At 38.4% G+C, this 25,296-nt stretch overlaps 1 protein-coding gene across 6 annotated transcripts in view; it reads right to left on the bottom strand.

Moving 5' to 3' along the window:
• Window positions 1-25,296, bottom strand: part of RUBCN (rubicon autophagy regulator) — a 73,302-nt gene that overhangs the window by 20,819 nt on the left and 27,187 nt on the right. For 3 of the 6 annotated variants that reach the window (XM_081301267.1, XM_081301262.1, XM_081301263.1), the window contains exons 2-12: window positions 25,036-25,189; window positions 15,306-15,389; window positions 13,223-13,382; window positions 12,311-12,417; window positions 11,118-11,274; window positions 9,728-10,261; window positions 8,357-8,401; window positions 6,274-6,369; window positions 5,438-5,553; window positions 3,273-3,483; window positions 2,101-2,202 (exon numbers count right to left, since the gene is read on the bottom strand). In XM_081301267.1, coding sequence (XP_081157393.1) covers window positions 2,101-2,202; window positions 3,273-3,483; window positions 5,438-5,553; window positions 6,274-6,369; window positions 8,357-8,401; window positions 9,728-10,261; window positions 11,118-11,274; window positions 12,311-12,417; window positions 13,223-13,382; window positions 15,306-15,389; window positions 25,036-25,074 — 1,651 coding nt within the window. In that variant the 5' untranslated portion in view covers window positions 25,075-25,189. The remainder of the gene's footprint in view (window positions 1-2,100; window positions 2,203-3,272; window positions 3,484-5,437; window positions 5,554-6,273; window positions 6,370-8,356; window positions 8,402-9,727; window positions 10,262-11,117; window positions 11,275-12,310; window positions 12,418-13,222; window positions 13,383-15,305; window positions 15,390-25,035; window positions 25,190-25,296) is intronic. The other 3 variants (XM_081301264.1, XM_081301266.1, XM_081301265.1) reach the window with 2 other exon arrangements.

Genomic DNA, 25,296 nt, shown 5'->3' with positions numbered 1-25,296 from the left:
CTTTGACTTCCCCTTTACCTCCATGGAGGACAGAGGGGCAGAAGATTAAGTTCAATTACCAATGGCCAATGACTTAATTAATCTTTTCCATATAATGAAACTTGGAACAACAAGGTTTGGGGAAGGTGCCTGGTAGGTAAACATATCCATGTGCTAGGAGGGTCGTGTACTCTGACTCCATAGAGACGGAGGTTCCTACACTAGGGACTCTTCAGGATCTTGCTTTATGACTTCTTCATGGGGCTATTTATTTGTATTCTTTATAATAAACTGAAATCATAGACATAATGGGTTTTTTTTTTTTTTTGGTACTAGGGATTAAAACCAGGGCCACTTGACCACTGAACTACATTCACAGCCCTTTTTTTATTTTGAAACAAGGTCTCACTAAGTTTCTAATAGCCTTGCTAGATTGCTGAGGTTGACCTTGAACTTGCAATCCTCCTCCCTCAGCCTCCCTATTTGCTGAGATTACAGGTGTGTGCCACCACATCTGGCAATATAGTGCTTTCCTAAGTTCTGTGAGTCATTCTGGTGACTGTCCTGGAGAGGGGACATAGGAACCCCTGAATTCATAGTCAGCAGGGAAGAATGTGGGTGACCTCACTTGCATCTGGTATCTTAAGTGGGAGCAATCTTGTGAAATTGAGCCCTTAACTCATGGATCTGTGTTAACTCTAGGTAGTCAATGTCAGAACTAAACTGGAGGAAAACCAGTTGGTGCCACATGCAGAAACATTGCTGGAAAACCACAAACAAAAAATGGAGTTTTAAATGACTACCTATTAGAAATACCTGTAGAAATCAACTACATCAAGAAAAACACAGAAGGCTAGAGACCTGAAAAATGTGTGTTAAGTCTGATTTTCTGAGTAGAAAAAAAAAACCTGACTACTTCATCTGGAGGTCTGTACAGATGAATGGGTTCTCTAACATTTACCCCATGTTACAATGTCATAATGGAGTATTATAGACACAATTCAGCTCTACCTGGAACTTACTCTTGGTTTCACCCATGGGGAAGAACTTATGTACTGGAACTATTTTTGTTTGTCTCACTGATGAGAACTTGAAGAAACCTATGATATGAAGGAATGGAACATTAATATGATTTAATACAACTGACCTCCTGGTTGGGAGCCCCTCTCCTTCTATATGCTGATACTTCTAATAAGAATCTATGATTCTGTTATAACAAGTTAGCACTTAGGAGGTCAGAAATTAAAGCTCCACTTTGTGAACTTGATTTATTTTCCTTTTTGCTTCCTCCTCAATGATTCTTCTTGTCCTTTTGAGACAAGAAGAATAATAATAAAGCTTCTTTTGAATAATTCAAAACAATTTTAGTTGTGTTATGGGGCATAAGAGGATAGGATTCTAATTTCATGAGGTACATGAACTAGAAGGAAGAATCACAATGCAAAAAAAAAAGCGTCAGGGTGACTTCAACTGTCAGCCCACTCCAACTGGAACACTTCTTTTCATGGTTCTTTTCTTTTCTGCTTAAGGGTATTTAAAGGGTATTTCCAGGGCTGGGGATGTGGCTCAAGTGGTAGCGCGCTCGCCTGGCATGTGTGCGGCCCAGGTTCGATCCTCAGCACCACATACAAACAAAGATGTAGTGCCCGCAAAAAACTAAAAAATAAATAAATAAATAAATAAATAATAAAGGGTATTTCCAGGTACATTGGCACATGCTGTAATCCCAGTGACTTGTGAGGCTGAGGCAGAAGATCCCAGATTCCAGGCCAGCCTCAGCAACTTAGCAAGTCCCTAAGCAACTTCATGAGACTCTTTCTCAAAATAAAAAATAAAAAGGGCTGGGGATATAGTTCAATATCAAGCACCCTTGGGTTCAATCTCCAGTATACCCCCCAATTTTTTTCTAAAAATAGGTTTGGTTTGTTTTGGTGGAGTGAACCCATAAAGGGGTTTTGTTTCTAACATAAGAAGTTGTTCCTTTCAGTATCCCTAATGGGTTACAACATTCCCTAATGGACCATAATGAAGAACTTCTACTTAGGGAGTTTCACAGCATATGATTCCAAATTGAAAGAAACAAATAACAAAAGCTCCCAGTAACAAAGTATCACTTCTTACCTTGGACTTCAAATTCATCAACTTCATCACCAGAACCAGAATCAGAGAACTGTGCTGAATCACGGGAACTAAATTGGGAACTACTGGAGGTGACCCGAAAGCCTATCAAAAAAAAATAATAATAATAATAAAAACAATAACAATAAATAGAACAGAAATAGATCTCCTACTCCTCCAATGTCACAGTAAAAGGTAACTGGTAGGACTTAAATGTATATCAAACCTTTGTTGGAAGTGAAGCTGTTGAAATGGAAACTAGCTCTTGTTGATTTATAACCTTAGAAGATTTCATGTAAATAGGAGGCATTAGTATTTGGGAAGTCAATCTGGAATCAGTGGTCTTAGTTTTCCTTACATCAGAAATCTATTTTGGAAGGAAGCCATTTCTGATGTAGGAAATGGATGAATTCTGGAATAAGTATTCTTGGTCTGGTAACAAAAATAGAACAAAGGGGATGTGAGGGCAATCTGGCTTCGACATCTATCACCCTCATTGATCACCAGGGTTGATTCAGATGATCTGGCTGGCTAAGAAAGTGTCCCTTTCCTCACTGCTCCATGTGTGTCCCTCCCAAAGCTTCTTGCTCAAAGAGAACAATCGTCCCTGATAGAGGAGGAGCATCTTTGGTCAAGGGCATACAAGTAGCTGAGCTCCCCTGCTAGAACCTCCAAACAAGCTCTCAAAAACAGAACAAAGTCTGGGGTATAGCTCAGCAGCAGAGAGCTTGCCTAGCATGCATGAGGTGGCATTGTTTCCGATCATCGGCACCACATAAAAATAAATAAAATAAAGGCATTCTGTCCATCTACAACTACAAAATTTTTTAAAAAATATAACAAGGGGCTGGGGATGTGGCTCAGGCGGTAGCGCGCTCGTCTGGCATGCGTGCGGCCCGGGTTCGATCCTCAGCACCACATACCAACAAAGATGTTGTGTCTGCCGAGAACTAAGAAATAAATATTAAAAAATTCTCTCTCTCTCTCTCTCTCTCTCTCTCACTCTCTCTTTAAAAAAAAAAAAATAACAAAGTAATATATTTCTGACAGTGACAAAACCTTGGTTTGGATGTAATTCCCAAAGGAAGACCAGAAACGAAAGCCCTCAAGGCACTGAACTTGTCTTGAAGCCATGAAGAAGCAGGAACAAAAATGTGTTTACAGGCCTCACTCACTTCCTTGCTCAGTCTCCTGGTATATAGGGAGCAGATTCTTGGTGCGGATCTGCTGGCGCCGAAGGCGGATCTTCTGTTTCAGTTCCTGGATTTCTTTATCACTGTCTTCTTCTTCTACTTCCTCTTCTTCTAGGCATTGGCTCATCATGTTGCACTTCATTAGCTCGATGGCAGCAATCAAGGACTCTGAAATGCTGAAGTGTGCATTCTCCTATGGGAAGGCAAGCACCAAAGAAGTTGTATGTTAAGGAACTAAAAGTAAGCTGGGCACATGGCACACACCTGTAATCCCAGTGGCTTGGGAGGCTGAGGCAGGAGGATCTAAGTTCAAAGCCAGCTTCAGCAACTTAGAGAGGTTCTAAGCAACTTGGCGAGATCCTGTCTCTAAATAAAAATATAAAAAGGGCTCGGGATGTGGCTTAGTGGTTAAGTGCCCCTGGGTTCTATCCTTGGTACCAAAAAATAAACTAAAAGTATTCAATGCCTCACTTATTATAATGTTGGAAAGCAGACCTTCCAAGGCATGCACTCCTCTTATCAAAAACACCCAGGGGAAATGCATACTTCTACTATAAGGAAAGTAGATGACAAGAAAATCTGCTCTAAATTCTCTTTGCTATCTTGACCATGCATGCCTGTTCCATTTTATATATAAAAATGAAAAGAAAATATCAGCTGGTCAGTCCAAGACCCCATGCAGCATTAAGTACCCCATGCGGTCCCATTTCAATTTCAACAAGAAACTATCATGAACCAGGAAAAATTCAGCAAAATTTAGACACAAGAATGTATTGGCGGGAAAGAACTGCTCAGAGAGAAGAAGGTGGTTCACAGAACCACTACAGTAGATAATAAAACACAAAACACTTTAATTTTCCTTAAAGAACATAGGGCTAAACAATATCTCTGATACTGAAGGGGTGAATGTATTTATAAATCAAGGAACAGTTATCCACCTTGACAAACCTTCAGTGCAAGCATCTCTGGTAACAAACATTTTCACCATTATAGGTCATGGTAAGACAAAGCAGCTGACAGAAATATTATATGTTAAACCAGCACAGTACAGACAGTCTGACTAGTTTAAGGAAACTGGCTGAAGCTCTGCCCAGCTGTGGATGGAAAAGCACTTGCCAAGGGAGAAGATGGTGATGGTGATAAAGTTCCAGATCATTGGAGAATTTTGATGAGGCTTTTAAGAATGAGGCAAGTTGAATTGAGTCAACTTCTGAAGAAGAAAAAACTTGAAGATGTTACAGGAAGTTGCTATTTATCTTATGCTTTTTAAAATTGTTTTGTTTATGGACTTGATAAAATCTAGCACTCTACTATTTTTTTTTCTTTTTCTTTTCTTTAGGTACCAGGGATTGAAGCCAGAGGTGCTTAACCACTGAGCCACATCCCCAGCCCTTTTCATTTTTTATTCTGAGACAGGATCTCACTAAGTTGCTTAGGGCCTTGCTGAGCTGCTGAGTCTGGCTTTGAACTTGTGATCTTCCTGCCTCAGTCTCCCAAGCTTCTGGGATTATAGGCATGCACCACCACACCCAGCTTCTCTAATATTTTTAAGCCCAACCTGCTAGGACACTGCAGTTCTTTTTAGTTTTTGCTTATATGTAATTCATTTTTTTTGCAGTTAATAAGCTGAAGAAGCCTAGGAATAAAGTGTGAAAAGTTCTTTGCCTAGCGAAGGAAAAAAGAGAAGATGCCCAGAAATTTCAATCAGGCTCTTTTCCAAGTTCATGTACTCACACATGAAGTATTAAGGTCAATGTTTTCAAGATATGAGTGTTTTGTTGTCTAAAAAATGCTGCATAGTTGTTATTTATTATGTATCTGAGCCTAAGCATGAAATACAGAAGTCCTGGAAATAGAATTTATCTAAGGTTCCAGGATAGAGGAAACAATAATCATGTGCCTAAAATTGAATGTTTCTCTGCCCAGCATAGCTTCTAGAATAAAACTGCTAATATTTTGGACTCGATGAGAAACACATTTCCTGAGGAGTTCCTCAGAAACAGAAATTGCTGGACTTTATATTTACTGCAGGCTATACTCATGACACTGCTATAAACCTAAAATCTCTTTCAAACAAATGGCATCACAGATCCTCAGGCCAGATCTTCCAACGAATGAGTTCTTCATCAGACCCTTTGATTCCTCACCTTTTCAAGGTCTGCACAGCTACCAAAGTCTTGCTCAGAGAGATAGCTGATGAGGGACTGTCCTTCTGATGGTCTTCGGAACATGCCCTCTCCTGAGCACAGGTACTGACCACCCTCTGTGGGAAAATGGAATGTAGATATAAAAAGTTCTATCTCAAAAAGCAAATTTGTAACAGCTAAATTTAGACTTCTTCAAGAAGTCTAAAGATTTTTACCACTAAAGATACTCTCATGTCTTCCCAAATAATGAGGAATTAGAGGTAAGATATCTATCTTCTAATAGAATTACTCAGATTCTTAAGAGTCCCAGAGCACTACTAAGCCTCTTAGTTAGAGAATGGTAAACTACATGGAGAGAGTCCAGAGACAATACTTACACTATCTAAATTTATAGACGACATACTCTCCCTCCTACTCCACACACACAAAAATCTAAAAACCCATGCTGAGAGTCAGAAAAGGACACAAGTAACTTCCTTCTGTACATGACTTCCATGTGAAACTTGTCTTCTGGTAACTAAACCCAGATACTCAAAGGCCTCTTTTCAACATCCCTCTCATCCTCTCAGACAGCCATTCCATCTGGATCAACAGAGACGTGCCGTGATAATACCTACAACATAAGAGACAGTGGGACCCCAGAGTCAGAGGGGTCCAAGAGAAATGGCAGGTGACTATGATTTCTAGCACAGGGGTTGAAGAAGGGGTGGTCAGACTGCACAGTGTGTACCCTCCACAGAGTTGAGATGAGCACAAAAGCTGAGGCTTTATCAGGCAGGAGGAGAAAGCAAAGAAAAGACACCATTTCATCCCTAGCCTTCCTAGCACTCACTTACCATACTCCAGGTACAGAGAGCTGGGTGTGCTGACTTCACTGCTCTGAACAGAGTAAGGAAAGGGGCCTCTTAACTTCGACTTATCATTGCAGGATTCTAGTGTCAGTCACCACACCAGGAAGTAAAAACACACACAGAAGTAAGCAACAGATACATTCCCAATCTGGAGTTTCAACATTTAACTGCTACCATTCCCAAAGCCCACCTAAGAAGGAAAAGGGTAGCATATTAATAGTTAACAGCCCAAGAAAACAGAACACGTAGAGGAAAGGAATGGGAAATCAGTTGGAAGAGAGAAAACATGATCTAGAATGGGACAACACAAAGGTGAAAAGTATCAAATCAAAATGAATCAATTTAGTTATTTGCCATCCAACCAAATGTTACAGGAATATCAGCCAGTTTCTAACCACTTGACAAACTAATTGAGCAAATAGTCTATAGGTTGTTAGGGTTGTAGCTCAGTGGTAGAGTATTTTCTTGGCATGCATAAGTGAGGCCCTGGGTTTTGATTTTGTTTTATCCCCAGCACCAAAAAAACAAGAGAGAGAGAGAGAGAGAGAGAGAGAGAGAGAGAGAGAGAGAGAGAGAGAGAGAGAGAGCGCTGAAGAAGCTAAAGACAATGGCCTTGAAATCAAAGGGCTCAGTGACTGGAAAAGGAAGACAGAGGTTTCATGATAAGGTTGGCAAAGCAGGAGGTGCCTTGGAATAAGACTAGTAAGAGCTGGAAATGGAAAAACAGCAGCAGGCAGGGATTACAGGAAATGGGAAATTGATATTCTCCAAAAAGAAACACAAAATTTCTAGTGCCAGAGGGAAAAGCAGGTAGAAGAGCAGGTGGATGCCTAAGACATGAGCAGGGTGCTCTGGGAAGATGAATGATTGAAACACATCTAACCTATTTCCATGGAAAATGGTACCAACTTGTCTGCTGCTCCTATTGCAAAAAAAAAAAAAAAAAAAAATGCTACTACATGGTAAGAGAAATCAGCTTTCTCCTTGGGCCTCAGACACTTCTGGTAGCCCTAGTAGTGGGCTCTGCTCCTCACCACCAACTGAGGACAACCTAGCAGTCACCATGAAACCTTGGTAAGAAACCATGTCTTGGAAGGAAATTTTTAGATTCCAAACACAACAGAAACCTTACTTCTTTACAAGATATGGCTATTCAGCCTTTGCACATTGAGTACACTACCTCCTAATGCTGCCCACCCAACTAATTCTTAGCATTTCCTTACACTCACTCAAAATCTGTCTTCTTATAATTTCTCATCCTCTTAAGAACAAATATGCTCTTCTAAATGATGATTCTGCACACTTTATTTCCTCTTAAACTTTCTCTTTTCAGAGTACCTAGATACCTAGCAGCTTCACTCATTACCAGGAGGCCATGGTTTTCAGTCCTTTCTCACCACTGTCTTGTAGACACATTCCTACAGCATTAATATTTTCATGAATCACAGTACCCAGAATGCAACACAAATGTTTGAGTTTTACATGCTCAAAGGCCAATGATCTGGAATACAGGAGACACCACCATGAAAACCAAAGAAACAGATTCAAGTCACTAGAAAAATGTGCAATGGTTGGAATGGGGTATGGGGACTCACAGGGTTATGAAAACATATGTAAGAAAAAGGAAATGGGACTCTTGACAGGCAGAAAACATGCAAGTATATCCAAAACCACAGAAAGGGGATAAAACACATTCTGGTGTTAAGTCAAGGAAAATAAAATAAGCCACAGTAAGTATTCAGTGAAAAGAAACATTCTGTCACTGATTCATCAAGAGGCCTTAGATAAATAGTAGGTCTTTGTTTTACCTTTGGGCAAAAATTAATCACTAAGTCTTGATTCTGCCTCCCAGAAGCTGATGGGAAACTGAAGGAGGCATATGGAAGTTGTGAGAAGAACATATATCACATTAAGTATCACTGTCATTTTACAGACAGGTCCTAACATCATAACAGGACCAGACTAGCCAGACTTGATTTGACACCAGACTGTAAAAAGACGTTTTCAACTAAGCAAGGTGGTCACAAAGGAGCAGAAAGGAGAGAAGGTAGAGGACTGGCTCCCAAACCTGCAATGGGATCTTCAACTATAATGGTGATATTCCTGGGGCCTCCTGTAGGTAAACAGACAAGTATAGAGAAGAGTCCAGACAGAGCAAACAAGATTAGAGAGAGAGAGGAAAAAAAACAAAAACAAACAAACAAAAAAACTATGTCTTTTACCTGGCAGAGGTGGGGACATAACTCCAAAAGGGAACCCCAGTGCTAAAGGAAGGATGACTTGTACAAGAAGCTACACATGACCCATACTCCCTCAGACCCTTCTGCATAGGTTTTCACAGGCTCCCTTTTCCCATGCAGGTTACCATGGTTTCTGGAATCCATGTGGATTCAAGAATGGGGGCAGGGAAGTTTTACATGCTCAAAGGCCAATGACCTGGAATACAGTAGACACCAGGCCTAAAGTATAAGATGTGACATGAGGATCTAACCCAAGCGCACTCTTCACATCTAAGAAAGCTCATGGGAAGACAGGCTTTGATTTGGAGATTTTTTTCTTTAAAAGTTCCAATAAGTCAAATTCTTGAGGAAAAACAGATAAAATTTGCCATTTGGAAAGTTTTAGATGAGGCCCTTAGGTTCTTTTCTTTCTAAAAATTACAGAGAAGCAATGGCAGCTCCAGTTGCTAAGGGAATCCTTTTTATCCTTAATTTTTAAAAATTTTTTATATTTTATTTCTGGAGTTTTCTGACCCGGAATGGTCTTGCTGTTATGGAGATTCTGCTATAAGTGAAATCCAAACAAAGTCTGCCAGATACCAACAACCCAGGAAGGATGATGGCAGGGAGATGGCAAAAGCAATGAAACCCACCTTCCCCAGGTCCAGCCTGCTCTCTGCTCACCTAGTGTTAAGGGGATAGCATTCCCAGGGGCCAGGATCTCTTTACCTGTCCCTCAGCCCCACCAGCTTGGTTACCAGGTCCTATACTTATATTCCTAGTTTTAATTAGGAAACCCTAATATCACTGCTTCTCTCATACTGGTATTATATCCTGACCAAAGTTCCAAGGAATCACAGGAAGGGGAGGAATTTAATGGGATTATTTTTAAAGCTCTTTAATATATTCCCTTAGTACAAGAGATCATTTAAAACTTGAAATGTGATGAGTCACACTATCCTCTGATGCCAAGGAACTAATATATCCAGGAAAGTATTTAGTATTTAGCAATATATAAAGGAATAAACAAATATATTCAAGACATTTCTTGATTATCAGTATTACATTCCAAAGTTCTCTCTTTCACTATAAAGCAGAATCTCATGTCATCAGAAACATAACCTCTTTCTGGTGCTTGGAAAGCCATAAGAACAAATGTTCCCTTCCACCCTAAAGTCAAGGGGTCATCTTGCTAACTAGTGGTTGGTGCGCACCATTACCTGGGGCTCCTCTGGAGGCAATGTTGGTATCTGAATGGGAACGAATGTGGCTCTTCTTTGTCCCACTGGATACAGTGACAGTCTGCCCCTCTGAGAAGCTAGATCTTCGAAGGACACTGGACAGCTGACTCTGCCCCCCACCCTCTTGGTCCCCTAAAGAAGAAGAAGCAGAATCTGGCTTCTGGGAGCTACCAGAGGAGAACAAATTGGAACTGCTACTCTCAGCATTGCTGCTGTGACTCTGACAGCTGGCAGTCCGGCCATGGGGGTCCAGGTTGCCAATGGCCAGGTACTCAGGTCCCTCACTGGCATCACTTGGCGAATCATTCTGGCTGCTAACCCAGGATGCCTCTATAGGGCTGGTCAGAGTGCTGGAGCTCATCTCATTTGGGGTCAACGCAGAATCCCTGGCTAGTGCAGAGTCTGAAAGCTCGGGAGCTTGGATGGTTTGATCCTCTGCTAGTGAGAGGTGTCCTCTGCTTTCTTGAGGTTTCTGGGGAACACTGGAGAGGGAAAAGGAAGTAGATCTTCTTTCTAAAATATAAAAAATAAAGAATAAGGGAAAGGAAGGTAAGCTAACAATAAAAATTAAAATTAAAAAGAATATCTATTACCTATAAGCCATAACACATAACACATTAAATTTTCTACTAAATCTAAAAAAGAAAAAAATAAATATTAAAAAAAAAGAGTAATCTAGAGGTCTACAGTATGCATGAAAGGCTTCTCCACAACTTAAGACCAATTCTCTATCATTACTGGGTGCTGAGGACAGATGTTACATCAGAAAAGGTAAGTCAATTAAAGTGAAAAATTATTTAGAAGCAGCTAGGTCAAGATCTTGGGCTCTTGAGATAGAGGCTTTATGTCCTGTGGTTATGTACTCCTCATCTGCAAAATGAGCAATAATAATAACATCACCTCCCTCACAGGACTGTTTTAAGAATCAAATGAGATACTACATATAAACAGATTATAATAGAGACCAGCATGTTGTAGGCACTCAAAAAATGTTAGCAATTATTAAATGCCTTCTTTCACTGTAGATTAGAAACTCAAAATAATCCAAAAACACTATAATACACCCATAAAAATGTGAGGGAAAAAAGAATCTAAAAATATCTCTTTATTACTTTTTTTTTTTTTGTGGTGCTGAGGATTGAACCCACAGCCTTGTGCATGCTAGGCAAGCACTCTACCAACTGAGCTATATCCCCAGCCCCCCTCTATTACTTTAATTATGTTATATTTATATAACTTTTTAAATATATATGAAGTTTGACAACCTATACCAACTCAAGTCTCAATTCCCAGTCTGTGAGCACTTACAAAGTCCTCTACTTTCCAGGCCTGGAGATGCATGGAACCACCACCCTTCCTGCATCCATACCTGAACTGTGGTTGGGCACAGATTGGTGGAGACCAGAGGAGGACCCAAAGTAGGAATGCTGAGCATAGCTGGTTGGAGGGGTACATGTGGAACCAGGCAGAGCTGTCAGGCTCTGGCTCTTTGTCACCAGCAGTGGGCTCTCGTGCTTTCTGGCAAACTAAAACAAAACAAAACATTTGTCAGAGTCAAGGATAGAGGCCCTCACAGGAGAGGCAGTCAATACTTCAGAAATGCTGATAAAAGCTGGCCTTTGGCAGCAAGCCTGGACTAGAGCCAGATCCTATAAATATAGCACAGCTACCTTCTAATACAGCATAAACTGAAACTGTGAAGTCCTGCTGTACACCACAGCTTCTGCACTGGAATCCTTCTAGGTGGTCTAAGTAGATGGGGTAAGCTTATTATAGGTAATAAAATTTTCTTTATACCCAAGGAAAAAAATAGTCCCATGTACCATTAACCCATACCAGGTATGACACTTTAAACCAACTCCGAATTCAGAACTAACCTTCTTCTCCCCAGCTCTTCATCAAACCTGCATTAAGGAGGTATTTACTCAGACCAAGGGCCATAGGCCTTAAAAAACACCTACACCTCCCTACCCCACTCCTACTTCCACGACAGCAAATAAGACCTAAGCTTAGATTTTTCACTTCAATAAGTTTTTCATTTGTTTGTTTTTGGTATAGGGTACTTAACTACTACTGAGACATATCCTCGGCCCTTTTTATTTTTTGTTTTAAGACAGGGTCTTGCTAAGTTACTGAGGCTGGCCTCAAACTTGGGATCCTCTTTTCTCAGCCTCTCATGTTTCTGGCTTCAATAAGTATTTAATGGCGGCTTCAATAAGTATCTAATTCAGTGGTAGAACCCTTGCCTACCATGTAAGGCCCTAGGTTTGATCCCTAGCACAATGTAAACAAAGAAACTTAATGGTACCTCTTTGTTTTTTAAATATTTTTAGAAATGGAAGTCTTAGGAACTAAGAGGTAAAGCTTAGTGGTAAAGCACTTGCTTAGCATGTAAGAGGTCCTGGGTTTGATCCCCGGCATCACACACAAAAAAATAAAAATAAAAATAAAAGTCTTTCCATTCACAACTGCCTCTGTGAAAAAGTCATTTGCTACTGTGAATTAAATCATGATGAGGTCTGGGGCCCAGCACAGACATGGATAATTCCTTGTCCTCTTTACCATAGATGCATCAATCTGAGCCAGGAGGCGGGGGTTGTTCTGTTCCACAGCTTCCAGGCATTGAAGCATGGCTGTGACGTGGGCATCACTTAGGAGGAAAGCAGTATCTGGGAAGAGAAAAGTTATCACAGAGATGAAATCCAGCAGGGAGAGCTTTGGCCTCCTTGAATGGCCCTGGGAGAGAGAAGCTCAGGGAAAGAAAGAGAAAGAAAGTAAAAAGAATTGAGGAGGGGCTGGAGATGTGGCTCAAGTGGTAGCGCGCTCGCCTGGCATGCGTGCGGCCCGGGTACGATCCTCAGCACCACATACAAACAAAGATGTTGTGTCTGCCGAGAACTAAAAAATAAATAAATAAATATCTAAAAAAAAAAAAAAAAAAAAAAAAAAGAATTGAGGAGAAACATTCCACTGAAGGGAGAAAGGGAATTAGGGACAAGTAAAGTATAGGAGAAGCTAAGCCATGTCCAGTAAGCAAAGAGCTCAAGATAAGAGGTTTCAAAAAAAAAGACAGACTAAATTCTGGCTCTGGGTGACTTTGGCCAAATCACCTAACCTCCTTGAACTCTGTTTCTCTGATGGGAAAATAGGAGTACTAATGCCTGACTCTTAGGGATTATTGTGATGAGGACAGTATCACAGTGCCTGGCCCAACAGAAACTCTCAATAAATGGTTGTTACGTACATTTTGGTTACACCATTACTGATTTATGTGTATGGGTATAGTGGAATACTTAGCATAAGGTTTTATTGTTTTTCAAGGGAGGTGAAAGGGAAGACAGGATATGTTTCTAAGTAAGAATCTCTTGGCAACAAGTGAAAAATATGAGGCTCTGGAATTAGAGAGACCTTATAGAGGAATAGAAGAAGAGAATAAGGAAGTATATACAGCAACCCTAAGTGATCTCTACCCACCTGTGTAGAATTTTCTGATATACTGTCTATCCCCAAGCAGAGGTCGGAGCTGGGCTGAGAGGCAGTGGCACTGTAAGCTGTGCTGTAGCCACAACTCTGCAACAGCATGCTCACTCACACCATCGGCATTATTCTGGCCATTCTCATGTAAGTTGATGAACTGTGAAACAAAGAGGCAAGAGTCAAAGTATACATCCTGTTAGATACAGCAGGATTAAGGCCTACTGACCCAAGAACTCACTGAGATAGGTAAAGGGAGGCAATCAGAAGTATTTTTCTCTAGCTAGCATCTAGAGGATACTAGAGTTAGAGAAAGATGTAAGGGATTAATAGTTTCCTTGATGAATTGTATCACTAGTGAGGAACTAAGCAGTTAAGACCTGATATGCAATTCTAGGAGAGGCAACTCCAGGAGAGACAAAGCTGCTACATTGGCTCTTTTTTTCCTAAAGTACTGGGAATTGAGCACAGGGCCTTGCTAGGCAAGCACTCTTCCTCTGAGCTGCACCCACTCCCACCTCCAAGCCTTTTAAAAAATTTTATCTGGAGATAGGGTCTCAATAAGTTGCCCAGGTTGGCTACCAACTTACGATCCTCATACCTTAGCCTCCACCTTCTGACTAATTGGGACTATAAGTGTCCACCACTATGCCAATCTATATCTGGCTCTGTTCTGGGATACTCAGAGGAAGGAAAAACTTGACCTCTTGGCTTTTCTCAGAGTCCTCTATTTTAGATGGCCTTCAAAAAATAATGTGACAAAAATCTTGCGGGGTGGGAGGCATCTTGGAAAAATGCCACTGAAGAGAAGCCATCTGAGCACTTCTTTTTGTCTTTAGATGCAAAGTTCTGTTTGGAACCTTGATCTTGAATGTTTTTAAGAATAAAATCTTGTAGCCCAGGATTAGTCTGACAAAATATATGAATGGCAATTTCAGGCATCTTTTAAGAGAAAATAACAATAGCAATATAATTTAGAAAAGAAGTTAGAGGAAGGCCTAGTGGGAAAAATAGAAGTGACGAGAACAAAGGAAATAACAGGCTTTTCTATAGAATTGAGGCACTGTGATTTGGTTTCCTGATTATCTAGAAAGAAGCTACTTTTCCTAACATTATCTTAGCAATGAATCTAGCATTGGGGGTATGCACAGAACAAGATTGGCAGTATATTGACAAATGCTGAAGTGGGGTGATGGATAGTTTGGAGTTTGTTTTGTTTTTCCAATTTTATATATATTTGAAATTTTCCATAATTTAGAGTGAAATGAATATATACATAAACTTGGCAGTGATTGTTTTGGAACCAGGTGTGTAACTTCAGCCACATCACCTAACTTTTGAGTTCAGTTTCCCTGATTAGAAATCAGGGGTACCATATTAAGCTGAGAACAGGAGAGAGAAGTACTATAACAGTAGCCAAAGCTGTTAGGGACATCATACTTGGTTCCATTTGATATTGGTCTACAGAAATCTCACATTCCTTTCTAACTGGTACTTTTTCTTCTTAAATAATTAGCATAAAAGTCCCACTTCCCCTGTTACTTTAGAAAAACTCTTGCCATTTTCCCTAGATTTTGAAGAGCTTATTTATGGTCCCACATTCACAGATCTTTACACCTTCCCCCGAGGAGAGAAAGTGACCTGGATCAATAGGTCTGTAAGGTTTATTTTTTAATTTTTGGTACTGGGGTTTGAACCCAAGAGCACTTAACTGTTGAGCCACACCCGTAACCCTTTTTATTTTGAGACAGGGTCTCACTAAATTGTTAGGGCCTTCCTAAATTGCTGAGGATGGCCTCAAACTTGCAATCCTCCTGCTTCAACATCCCAAGTTGCTGGGATTACAGGTATATGCCACCATGCCCTGCAGGTTTGTTTGTTTGTTTGTTTATTTATTTATTTATTTATTTTTAAAGTTAATGATACTTCCCTCCATGCCAGTTCTACAAGAATAACTTCCTTTCCTCAGTTATCAGGAAACTGGATACACTCCATTCTAGGCGAGAATTCACTTCCAACTGAACATCAAACAGTGAAGACTTGCAGCTGCACCTTAGAACACCAGTTCTTCTTTCACTCTTACCTTCTCTACATGAAGGGCTGAGTGGGGACTAAGCCACCGGATGTCTTTCACAAATTGCCAGTAATCAGTTTGGCGGCAACAAACCTGATAAAGGAACACACAAAGTGAGCAAATCACTACCATTCTGGACCATATCTAGTTTACTACTGACTTTCAAAAACAGAAAAAAGAGCATAATCTTCCCTTTCCTCAACAAAAGTTCTCAGCAGCAATCAAGGGATATATACACATCTTCACCCTTTTAAAGATTGTTTAAAACTTCTTTAATCATTCTTCTGAACAGGTGTACATGCATATGATATACACAGCATACAGTGGAAGTAATATCTTTTCTACTTCTTTCTACCATTCAGTTTCCTAAATAGTAATTCTTAAAGCTGGTGAAGAACTATTAAAAGCCAGAGATAAACACCTTCAGTACTTACTACAAACAAAGTCAACTAAGGAAACACTTGCTTTTCTCATGCTACCCAGTTCAGGAAATGGCTGTATTTAGAGTGAAAGAAATGCTCAGTCCTACATAAAATGGTCTTAGACAGGAAAAGGCCCAAACACGATAACAAAATGCTTACATCATGAAAACCTAATTGATTTTTGAGAATCCTTCACCAGACTATCCAGCAGAAGTTAAAATTGAAATTTAAATAATTTTGAAAATAAAGAACTAGCACAAGTATCAAGAGACAAACCAGTTAATGGAACAGAATAAACAGCCTAGAAAGAGACCTTAAAATATATTAGAACCTAATATATAATCCAAAAAGCATCTCAAAAGTTGATAGTAAGAACCATTATGAATTATTATATACTACCAAATTAGAAAACCTAGAACACATAAATTTCTGGACACATAAAACCTAACCAATGAACTATGAAGATGCAAAACCTAAACAGAGGGCTGGGGTTATGGCTCAGTGGTAGAGTGCTTGCCTCACACATGTGAGACACTGGGTTTGATACTCAGCATCACATAAAAATAAATAAACAAAATAAAGATATTATGTCCATATATAACTGAAAATATTTTTTAAAAAACCTAAACAGACTAATAACAAGTAATGATGTTAAGTCAGTAATAAAAAGTGCACCAAAAAGAAAAGCCCAGGACCAAATGGCTTCACTGACGAATTTTATCAAAATTTTAAAAAACTAATATTACCAGGTGTGGTGGTGCACAGCTATAATCCCAATGACATGGAAGGCAGGAGAATTGCAATATCAAGGGAAATATGGACATAGTAAGATCCTTTCTCAAAATAAAAAAAAAAAAATTTTAAAGGGCTAGGGATATAGCTCAGTGGTTAGCCCTGGTACTGCCAAAAACAAACAAACATAAATAAATAATAAAATAAACTGAATACCAATTCTTCTCAAACTATTTGTTTATTCGTTTATTAGTTTCCTTCCAGAGAATTTGAAGGGAGGGAACTCTTTCAGTCTCATTCTATGAGGTCAGCATTACCCTAATATCAAAACCTGACAAGGATATAACAGTAAAAAGAAAAAAAACATACTAATTAGTATCCCCAATGGATGTAAATATAAAAATTCTCAACAAAATACTAACAAATCAATTCCAACAGCATATCAAAAAGACTGTATTTCATTATCACTGACTGAGTGGTGCACACCTGTAATCCCAGCAACTGGGAAAGCTGAAGCAGGAGGATTGCAAGTTTGAGGTCAGTCTCAGCAACTTAGCAAGACCCTGTCTCAAAATAAAAAATATAAAGGGCAGGAGATATGGCGCAGTAGAATGCCCCTAGGTCCAATCTCTAGTACTGCCAAAAGAGAGAGAGAGAGAGAGAGAGAGAGAGAGAGAGAGAGAGAGAAGATTATATACCATAATCAAGTTGGATTTATCCTGGGAAATGTAAGGATGGTTCAACATATACAAATTAATAAAAATAAATCACATCAGAATGAAGGACAAAAATGATATTATCAACCAATAGGAACAGATAGTATTACAGATTTTAAATTTCTTTACAGGGCTAGGGATGTAGTTAAGTGGTAGAATACTTGCTTAATATACTGAAAATTCTGGGTTTGATCATCAGCACTCCAAAACAAAAACAAACAAAAAAACCAACCCTCAAAAAATTTTCTCTTTATAAAATAAAAAACAGTATGAATGTTCATTTTATAAAAGATAAAAATACATAAACAGCTTGAACATTTGTCTAAAGAGTACTGATTACATAAATTAGGTTATACACATATGTGTAATATTATATATACATTAAAGACAAAGCTGTATATTTGATGAAAAAGTGATGGCTTCCCAATTCTTCTTATTCTGGGAAAGAAGCATTTTCTCCAGTTAGGTATAGATGATTCCCTAGAATAACCATGCACTTTTATTACAACGAATAAAGGTGCAGCTTACCAAGAATGTTATTTTATGTTCCCAAATCTATTTTTGTCAATTGTACTTGTTATAATTTCACATTTAAAATTATGATTATGCACATTGAGAAAATAAATGGTATAACCAGATGTGCTGGTGTACGCCTGTAATCCCAGTAGCTAGTAAGGCTGAGACAGGAGAATTGCAAGTTCGTGGCCAGCTTCAGCAATTTAGTGAGACACTAAGCAACTCATGAGACTCTATGTCAAAATAAAAACTAAAAAGTGCTAGGTATGTAGCTCAGTGGTAAACTTGAGCCTGGATTAAATCCCTAGTATAAACAAAACAAAAACAAAAACAAAAAAATCCTGATATATTTATGAATACTAGGTAGTATGCTCTGAAAAGCCTTTTCAATAAAGGTAAGTCATAAAGACTTGAAGTCAAATTAAGTAGAGGCAAGACAATTTTTAGAAGTTAAAAAAACATAAATATATAGATTTTTATATTCATATTATAGGATCTTTAAGTTACTGATACAGTACAAAGAAATTGAAACTGGAAATTCTGTATGATGTATTATAGGTGTGGTTTATATAAGAAAGATGATGTAGAAATTCTCTGGAAAGAAACTAGTAAATAATAGTTAACTATGGGATCAGAAAGGAACAAGATTCTTCACTATATTTTTTATACTTTCTAATGTTTTTAACCACATAAAGTAATGGTATATTCAAAAAAATTGAAGATATGAACATAAGTTATAGAGTGATAAACAGTGATACTACCATTTTTAGAAAGCATATAAATACATGGGAAAAAGTTCAAGACAATCTAACAAAATATTAAAGTTGTTATTACTTGGTGTTAAGATTATGGGTGACATTTACTCTTCTTTCTGGTATTTGCCAAATGTTCAACAAAAAAGAATTTATATAATTTACATACTCAGAAAAAAACACAGTTCTTTTCCATTATTTTTGTTATTTTTAAAATTGGGCTAATTTGCTATGAACAGTTTCTTCTTGGTGATGGAAAAGCAGGGAATTCTTTGACTTCTCCTAATTCAGCTATCTCAGGGTCTGAGTGTCTCTACATTTCCAGTAGTAGAATAGAGATTATAAAATATGCCTTGCTTCATGGAAGGACTAAAAGGTAGTCCAGATACAGGCTGTCAAGGAAAATAATAATAATCAAATAATTCTTGATTAAGAATACCATCATGGGCTGGGGTTGTGGCTCAGTGGTAGAGTGCTTTCTTTGCACGTGTGAGGTACTAGGTTCATTACTCAGCACCACATAAAAACAAATAAAAATAAAGATATTGTGTCCATCTACAACTTAAAAAAATACCATCATGATGCTATAGCTTTTCAAATGCCCTAAGTGATTAAAAAACAATAATTCATATTCCATTACACATCCTTACGAAAGCACAGGAGACATGACCAACATGAAGCATTGTATCCCTTCCCCCCCTCTAAGGATATAACACCCAGAATAGCTTGATGACACAGCAGCCTGAAACCCTTTGAAAGCCTTAATCTTTTGGGGAGGAAGTGAAAAAGGAAAAATAAGTCCTTGACACAGTCTTTATTTCTTAGATCTTTTAAGGCAGAACAAAGCAGTAATGAAATTGGCATGAATCTATTGTTTTTTATTTTTCCCCATTAGAGCTTCTACTTGAGAAGTGTGTGTGTGTGTGTGTGTGTGTGTGTGTGTGTGTGAGAGAGAGAGAGAGAGAGAGAGAGAGAGAGAGAGAGAGAGAAACGTATGACAGATTTGCCTGGTTTGCTCTGCTTTTATTTATTAATACTACTGCTGTTTGGCAAGTGATCACATACTCTGATGCTTTTTATTCTGATGACCAGGTGCTTTCACAGATATTATACTTTCAATAACTGGAACAAAATATGCTTCTAATATTGTGCATTACAAAGCATCTTTCTCTTAAGAATCTCATTGACTTTACTATTTCATCATGACACATTTTCTTTTTCTGGTACAGGTGATAAACTATCTAATTATATGGTTAAGTGACTACTCTAGATGAAAATGTAAAATTAGTAATAGGGCCAAGAAAAGAAACTATTGGTTATTGAGACATAAGTACTTTAACCACTAAAGGCAGCACCTCTGACTTGGTATCTATTTTGGTCATTAGACCAGGAAATTTGCAGTTTTTGTAAAACATGTTGCTATGATTCTTGGGTACTGGCTCAGCACACTTAGTAAGTCAATGTTACAAATTAGTATAAAGAATATCATGAGGAAGGATAATCTCATGAGAAAAAGTAAGTTTAGTATTGATTGTGCTTAGCCTGTAGGATGGACAGCCATATGGCAAGATATAGGAAATTGCTAGTCTTATGGACCTAGAATTCATCAGAGAAGTCTGAGCTGGGCATCATCAATACACGAGTAATAGTTACAACAATGAAAATAGATAAGATTGTATCAGGAAAATGTACAGAGTAAGAAGAGACAAGGACATACAGGAGAACACCACAAAAAAAAATCATAAAGGAAGAAATTTGCCGGGCTCAGTGGCATACACCTGTAATCCCAGTGGCTCAGGAGGTTAAGTCAGGAAGATTACGAGTTCAATTTGAGCTTCAAGCAAAAGCAAGGTACTAAGCAACTCAGTGAAACCTTGTCTCTAAATAAAATATAAAATAGGGCTGGTGCTGAGGGCCATTACCAAGTAGGAATGACGCATCGATTTCCTTGCTAGCGTACCCCATGTTAAATTTGCTGTGACCTTGCATGTGTGTTTGAGAAAGATGACCCTACTCAAGGACGAGGGTGGATCCAGGATTAGGGTGTATCCTGCAGTTTGAGGAAGTATAGTATCCCGGTCCTTGGGTTTAGGGCGTTCCCAGTTTAAGACCTTGGGTTTTTGGGAAGTTCGATGTTGAGGATTATTGCTGCTGGAAATAGGGCGTTCCTGCTACCTGAGCTCCCATTGAGCTCTCCTGAGATTGAGAGAGCATTTTGGGAAAAAAGCCTCGTGGAGTAGGTGAATTGGATGGCAGCAGAACTGGGATTGCCCCAGAACGTGTGTGGAGGCCGGTGTGAGTTCGGGAATAAAGAATTGCTGTTTGAATCTACAAAGCTGTGTGGTGGCTCGTGATTCTGTGCCCAGCCAAGACTGCGGCAGGCTGGGGATGTGGCTCAGTGGTTGAGTGCCCCTAAGTTCAATCCCCATAACCGCCACCCGCCCCAAAAAAGGAAGAAATTTTAGGGAAAGAAACTGAAGAGTGGTACAAATGAAGAACAATAATCCTATGACATAAGATATTGTCATATAAATCAGGATTTCATGATGGTCAACAATACTACACATAAAATAGTATTCAAAGGAGAAATGCTCATAAGATTAGGTAACATAGATGTCATTTTTCTTAAACTGCACTGTTAAGATCTCCAGCAGTGAGGGCAGACAACAGAGTTCAGTGAGTGAATGTAATTGTTTTGAAAATTTCAATATTCTTGGGGCTGGGATTGTGGCTCAGCAGTAAAGTGCTCATCCAGCACATTCGAGGCCCTGGGTTCAGTCCTCAGCACCACATAAAAATAAATAAAATAAAATAAAAGTATTGTGTCCAACTACTTCTAAAAAAAAAGTTTAAAAAATTTCAATGTTCTTGATCACACAGAATTACAAGTAATTGGAAACTAAAATGATGAAGGAATAATTACTTCTTATATGCCACAAACTACTAGACAGATTTTTCTTCATTTAATTTTCTTCACTTAATTTTTTCCATCAAGATTTATTTTATAAAATAAATATCATTATCCTCATCTGAATAGACAAAAAGGGCCAAGGCTCAAAAAAGTTAAGTAATATCACCTAATAGTGAAGATTGGCTGACAACTATATTTTCTAATGTTTTTCATGTATTACCTAAATCTCACAGCAACCCTTGGAGGTGGGCACCAGTGAACATAACTTACCCATTACTATATAATTTATGGTGACACTGAGATTAAACTATGAGAAGTGTGGTCAGGTGTAATTCCAGCACCTCAGGAGGCTGAGACATGAGGATTAGAAGTTCAAAGCCAGCCTCAGCAATTCATCAAGACCCTAAGCAACTAAGTGAGGCCCTGTCCCAAAATAAAAAAATAAAAAGGGTTTAACAACAACAACAACAACAACAAAAAAGCAGTGCAACTTTAAAGTCCATAATTATTGTCATTTTATTTATTATTATGTCATTTTATTTCCCAAGAACTTGGGCATTGAGTCTATATTTTGATCTACATACTATTTGATTCCAAAGACTTTTGTCAGTCCATTATACAATGTTGCCTTCATATTCCTAAAATGGTGTTTTATATTTTATTTTGGTAGAAGGAATTAAACTCAGAGGTGCTTTACCACCAAGCCACATCCCTAGCCCTTTTTATTTTTAGACAGGGACTCAATAAATTGCTGGGGTCCCACTAAATTGTCCTTGGATTTTTGATCCTCCTGCTTGATTCCTGCCCAAGTCACTGGGATTACAGACATGTGCGACTGCACCTAGCTCCCTCCTTCCCTCCCTTCCTTCCTCCCTCCCTCCCTTCCTTCCCTCCCTCCCTTCTTTCCTTCCCTCTCTCCCTTCCTTCGTTCCCTCCCTCCTTCCTTCCTTCCTTCCTTGTACCAGGGATTGAACTGAGGGTCATTTAACAACTAAGTCACATCCCCAGCCCTTCTTGTATGTTTTGAGACAAGGTCTCACTAAGTCCTGAAGACCTTGCTAAATTGCTGAGGTTGGTCTCAAACTCAGCCTCCTGAGGCACTGGGATTACAAGCATAGTCATGCAGTCATCTGGAAAGATGTTTTTAAAATGATGATCATTAGAATTCAGCTCTTTAAATGCTCATGTTTTTTCTATCTTCCAAGTCCTTTAAGATACAGGAACTCACCTTCAGAACTTACTCTGAATAGAAAAATTCTAATCTAAGCTAACTTTCCCATTGAATTATAAAAATACCCAACAGGAACACTGGTTTAAAGATATTTTTCAGAAGCAATATACATATTTTTCTAGAAGGGAAGGTAACATTATATTCTATCAAGTATGAACACTTTCACTACAGCCTATTAGATCTTTTGCAATGTGACTACCAACTGAAAACAAATTCTGATAAAAAAGAAAATGAGCTTGGGCAGGGGAAAGGATTTCCAGGAAACAATACTCCTCCCTGACATGGGAGGATATGAATGTTTATAAGTACATAATTGTGCTTATATTTGTGAAGTTTGATGTTTTAAAAGACTGTACTAAACCCCAATGACTCACTAGAAAATTTTACCCATAACAAAACATTATTTGAAACACTGCCAATGGAGTAATTGCCAAAGATAAAGCAAAAACCGTTAAGTATTATAGGATTCCATTTATTTTTGAAACTCAACATTATTAGAATTGAGGATATAAAGAAAAAGAAACTCAACATCAAATAAAGTTTATAACAAAAACACAAATTAAAATCAAAACTACCACTCAGAAACATCAACCAGTTGTCTACAAAGTAATGTTCAAAGGATATTCAAAAAAACGATAATATAATTATTTCTCAAATGTGTTCTGGGATGCTCCTAAGAGAAAAATCCCAATGTCTCAATCACTATTAACTACTCAGGCTAATCTTCACTTCTCTTCACCTTGTTTTCACTCGTCATTTCTAAAACTGCTGGAGTTTTCATGTGAATTTTGAGGATGAATTCTCAATTCTTTCATCCTATTACTAATTTAAAGCAAAGATAGTAATAAAAAATTCTGAATTTAGGAAACAATGAAAAATCCAATTCAAAGAGAATCGGGAGGGGGGTGTGGGGATGTGAACCATGGTTTTAAAACAAACCTAAGATTCAGGGGGGGAAAAAAGCCTATTGACTTTGGTTGACTATCAATGGTCCTATAAGTGGGGTATGCCTGTAATTCCAGCAGCTCAGGAGGCTGAAATAGGAGGATCATGAGTTCAAAGCCAGCCTCAAAGCAAAGCAACTCAGTGAGACCCTGTCTCTGAGTAAAATCAAAATAGGGCTGGGGATGTGGCTCAGTAGTCGAGTGCCCCCAAGTTCAATCCCCAGTACCCAAAAAGAAAAAAAAATGGTACTCCAAGACATCCACATCCCAATTCCTAGAACCTGTGAATGTTACCCTTTTGGCAAAAGGGACTTGGCAGTTGTGATTAAATTAAGGATCTTTTGGCTGATACAGTACTGCACACCTATAATCCCAGGCACTCAAGAGGCTGAGGCAAATTCAAATTCAAAGTCAGTCTGTACAATTTGTCTCAAAATAAAAAATTACAAGGCCAGGAATGTAGGTCAGTGGTACAGTACCCCTGGATTCAATCCCCAGTACTGCCAAAAGAGTAGGAGGGAGGAGGAGGAAGAGGAGGGGAAGAAAGAGAAGAAGAAAAAGAAGAGGAAGAGGAGGAGGAGGAAGAAGAAAAAGGAGGAGGAGGAGAAAAAATTAAGGAACTTGAGATGGTGAGATTATCCAGGTGGGCCCTATGTAATTACAGGTGTTCTTCTAAGAGGTATTGAGGATAGAGGAAGGGGCTAGGAGCCAAAGAATTCAAGGAATGCAACTCTAGAAGCCAAAAAGGCAAAGAAATGGGAGAATCCCCTAGAGCCTCCAGAAGCACAGTCCTGCAGACACCAAGCTTTTAGCCTAGTGAAACTTAAGTCAGAAATGTGACCTCAAATAATAAATTATAATAATAGTAATATTATTATTATTATTAAAATATATAACATTATATACTCATATATAATAATATATACTACTATGTTCTATAACATATTGTATATATAATTATATATTATTACATATTATATAATTTATTATACACAATAATATATTATTAAAATAATATTAGTGTTTTAATAATAAAATAATAACTTAAAATAATAAGCCATTAAGTTCATAGTCATTTGTTAAAGCAACAACAGTTAACATAAACTGATCATTGATAATATGCTGCCACACTCAGCAATTTATTCATTCCACTGACGTCTATGGTACATCAGGCACTAAGTAAAATGTTTTGGATCCAAAAAAAAATAATGTATTAAATCTCAATCCTACCGTCAAGAGCTCACAGACAGACTGAGGTTGTGGTTCAGTGGTATAGTACTTGCCTGGAATGTGTAAGGCACTAGGTTCAATCCTTGGCATCACATATAAATTCTACTGATTTATATAGAATTTATGTATTGTTTCTGTCTACAACTAAAAAAAAAAAAAAAAAAAAAGCTCACAGACTAGTGCCCTTCATCTTCTCTCTGCCAAACACCTTAATGCAACTATTAACTATTTGTTTCCAACAAGTAATACAGAATTAGAAAAAAATAAAAGAATATTTCTACATACCTGGTCATGTATGAGCCCATGATAGAGAATGCTCTGCATGTCCCTACAAAGCCGCTCCAGGCCACCATACTTGGACCAAACATTGGGGCTATTGGCTGACACCAAACCTTCAACAGTAGTCTTCAAATTGCCCAGCAACTGCCAGTGCTCCCTCCTGCAATTATATCAATGTTTAGTTAAATTTGTTATACCTGATTTCTGATCATACCAAACAAAGTCTAAGCCAAGGATCCTTCTGCCCACATTCTAACGTTCTCTCGT

This window comes from Spermophilus citellus (genome assembly GCF_964194105.1).
Source record: "Spermophilus citellus genome assembly, chromosome: 7".
Classification (NCBI taxonomy): Eukaryota; Metazoa; Chordata; class Mammalia; order Rodentia; family Sciuridae; genus Spermophilus; species Spermophilus citellus.
The sequence above is the reverse complement of the archived record's forward strand: the minus strand, read 5'-3'. Positions and strand labels throughout refer to the sequence as shown.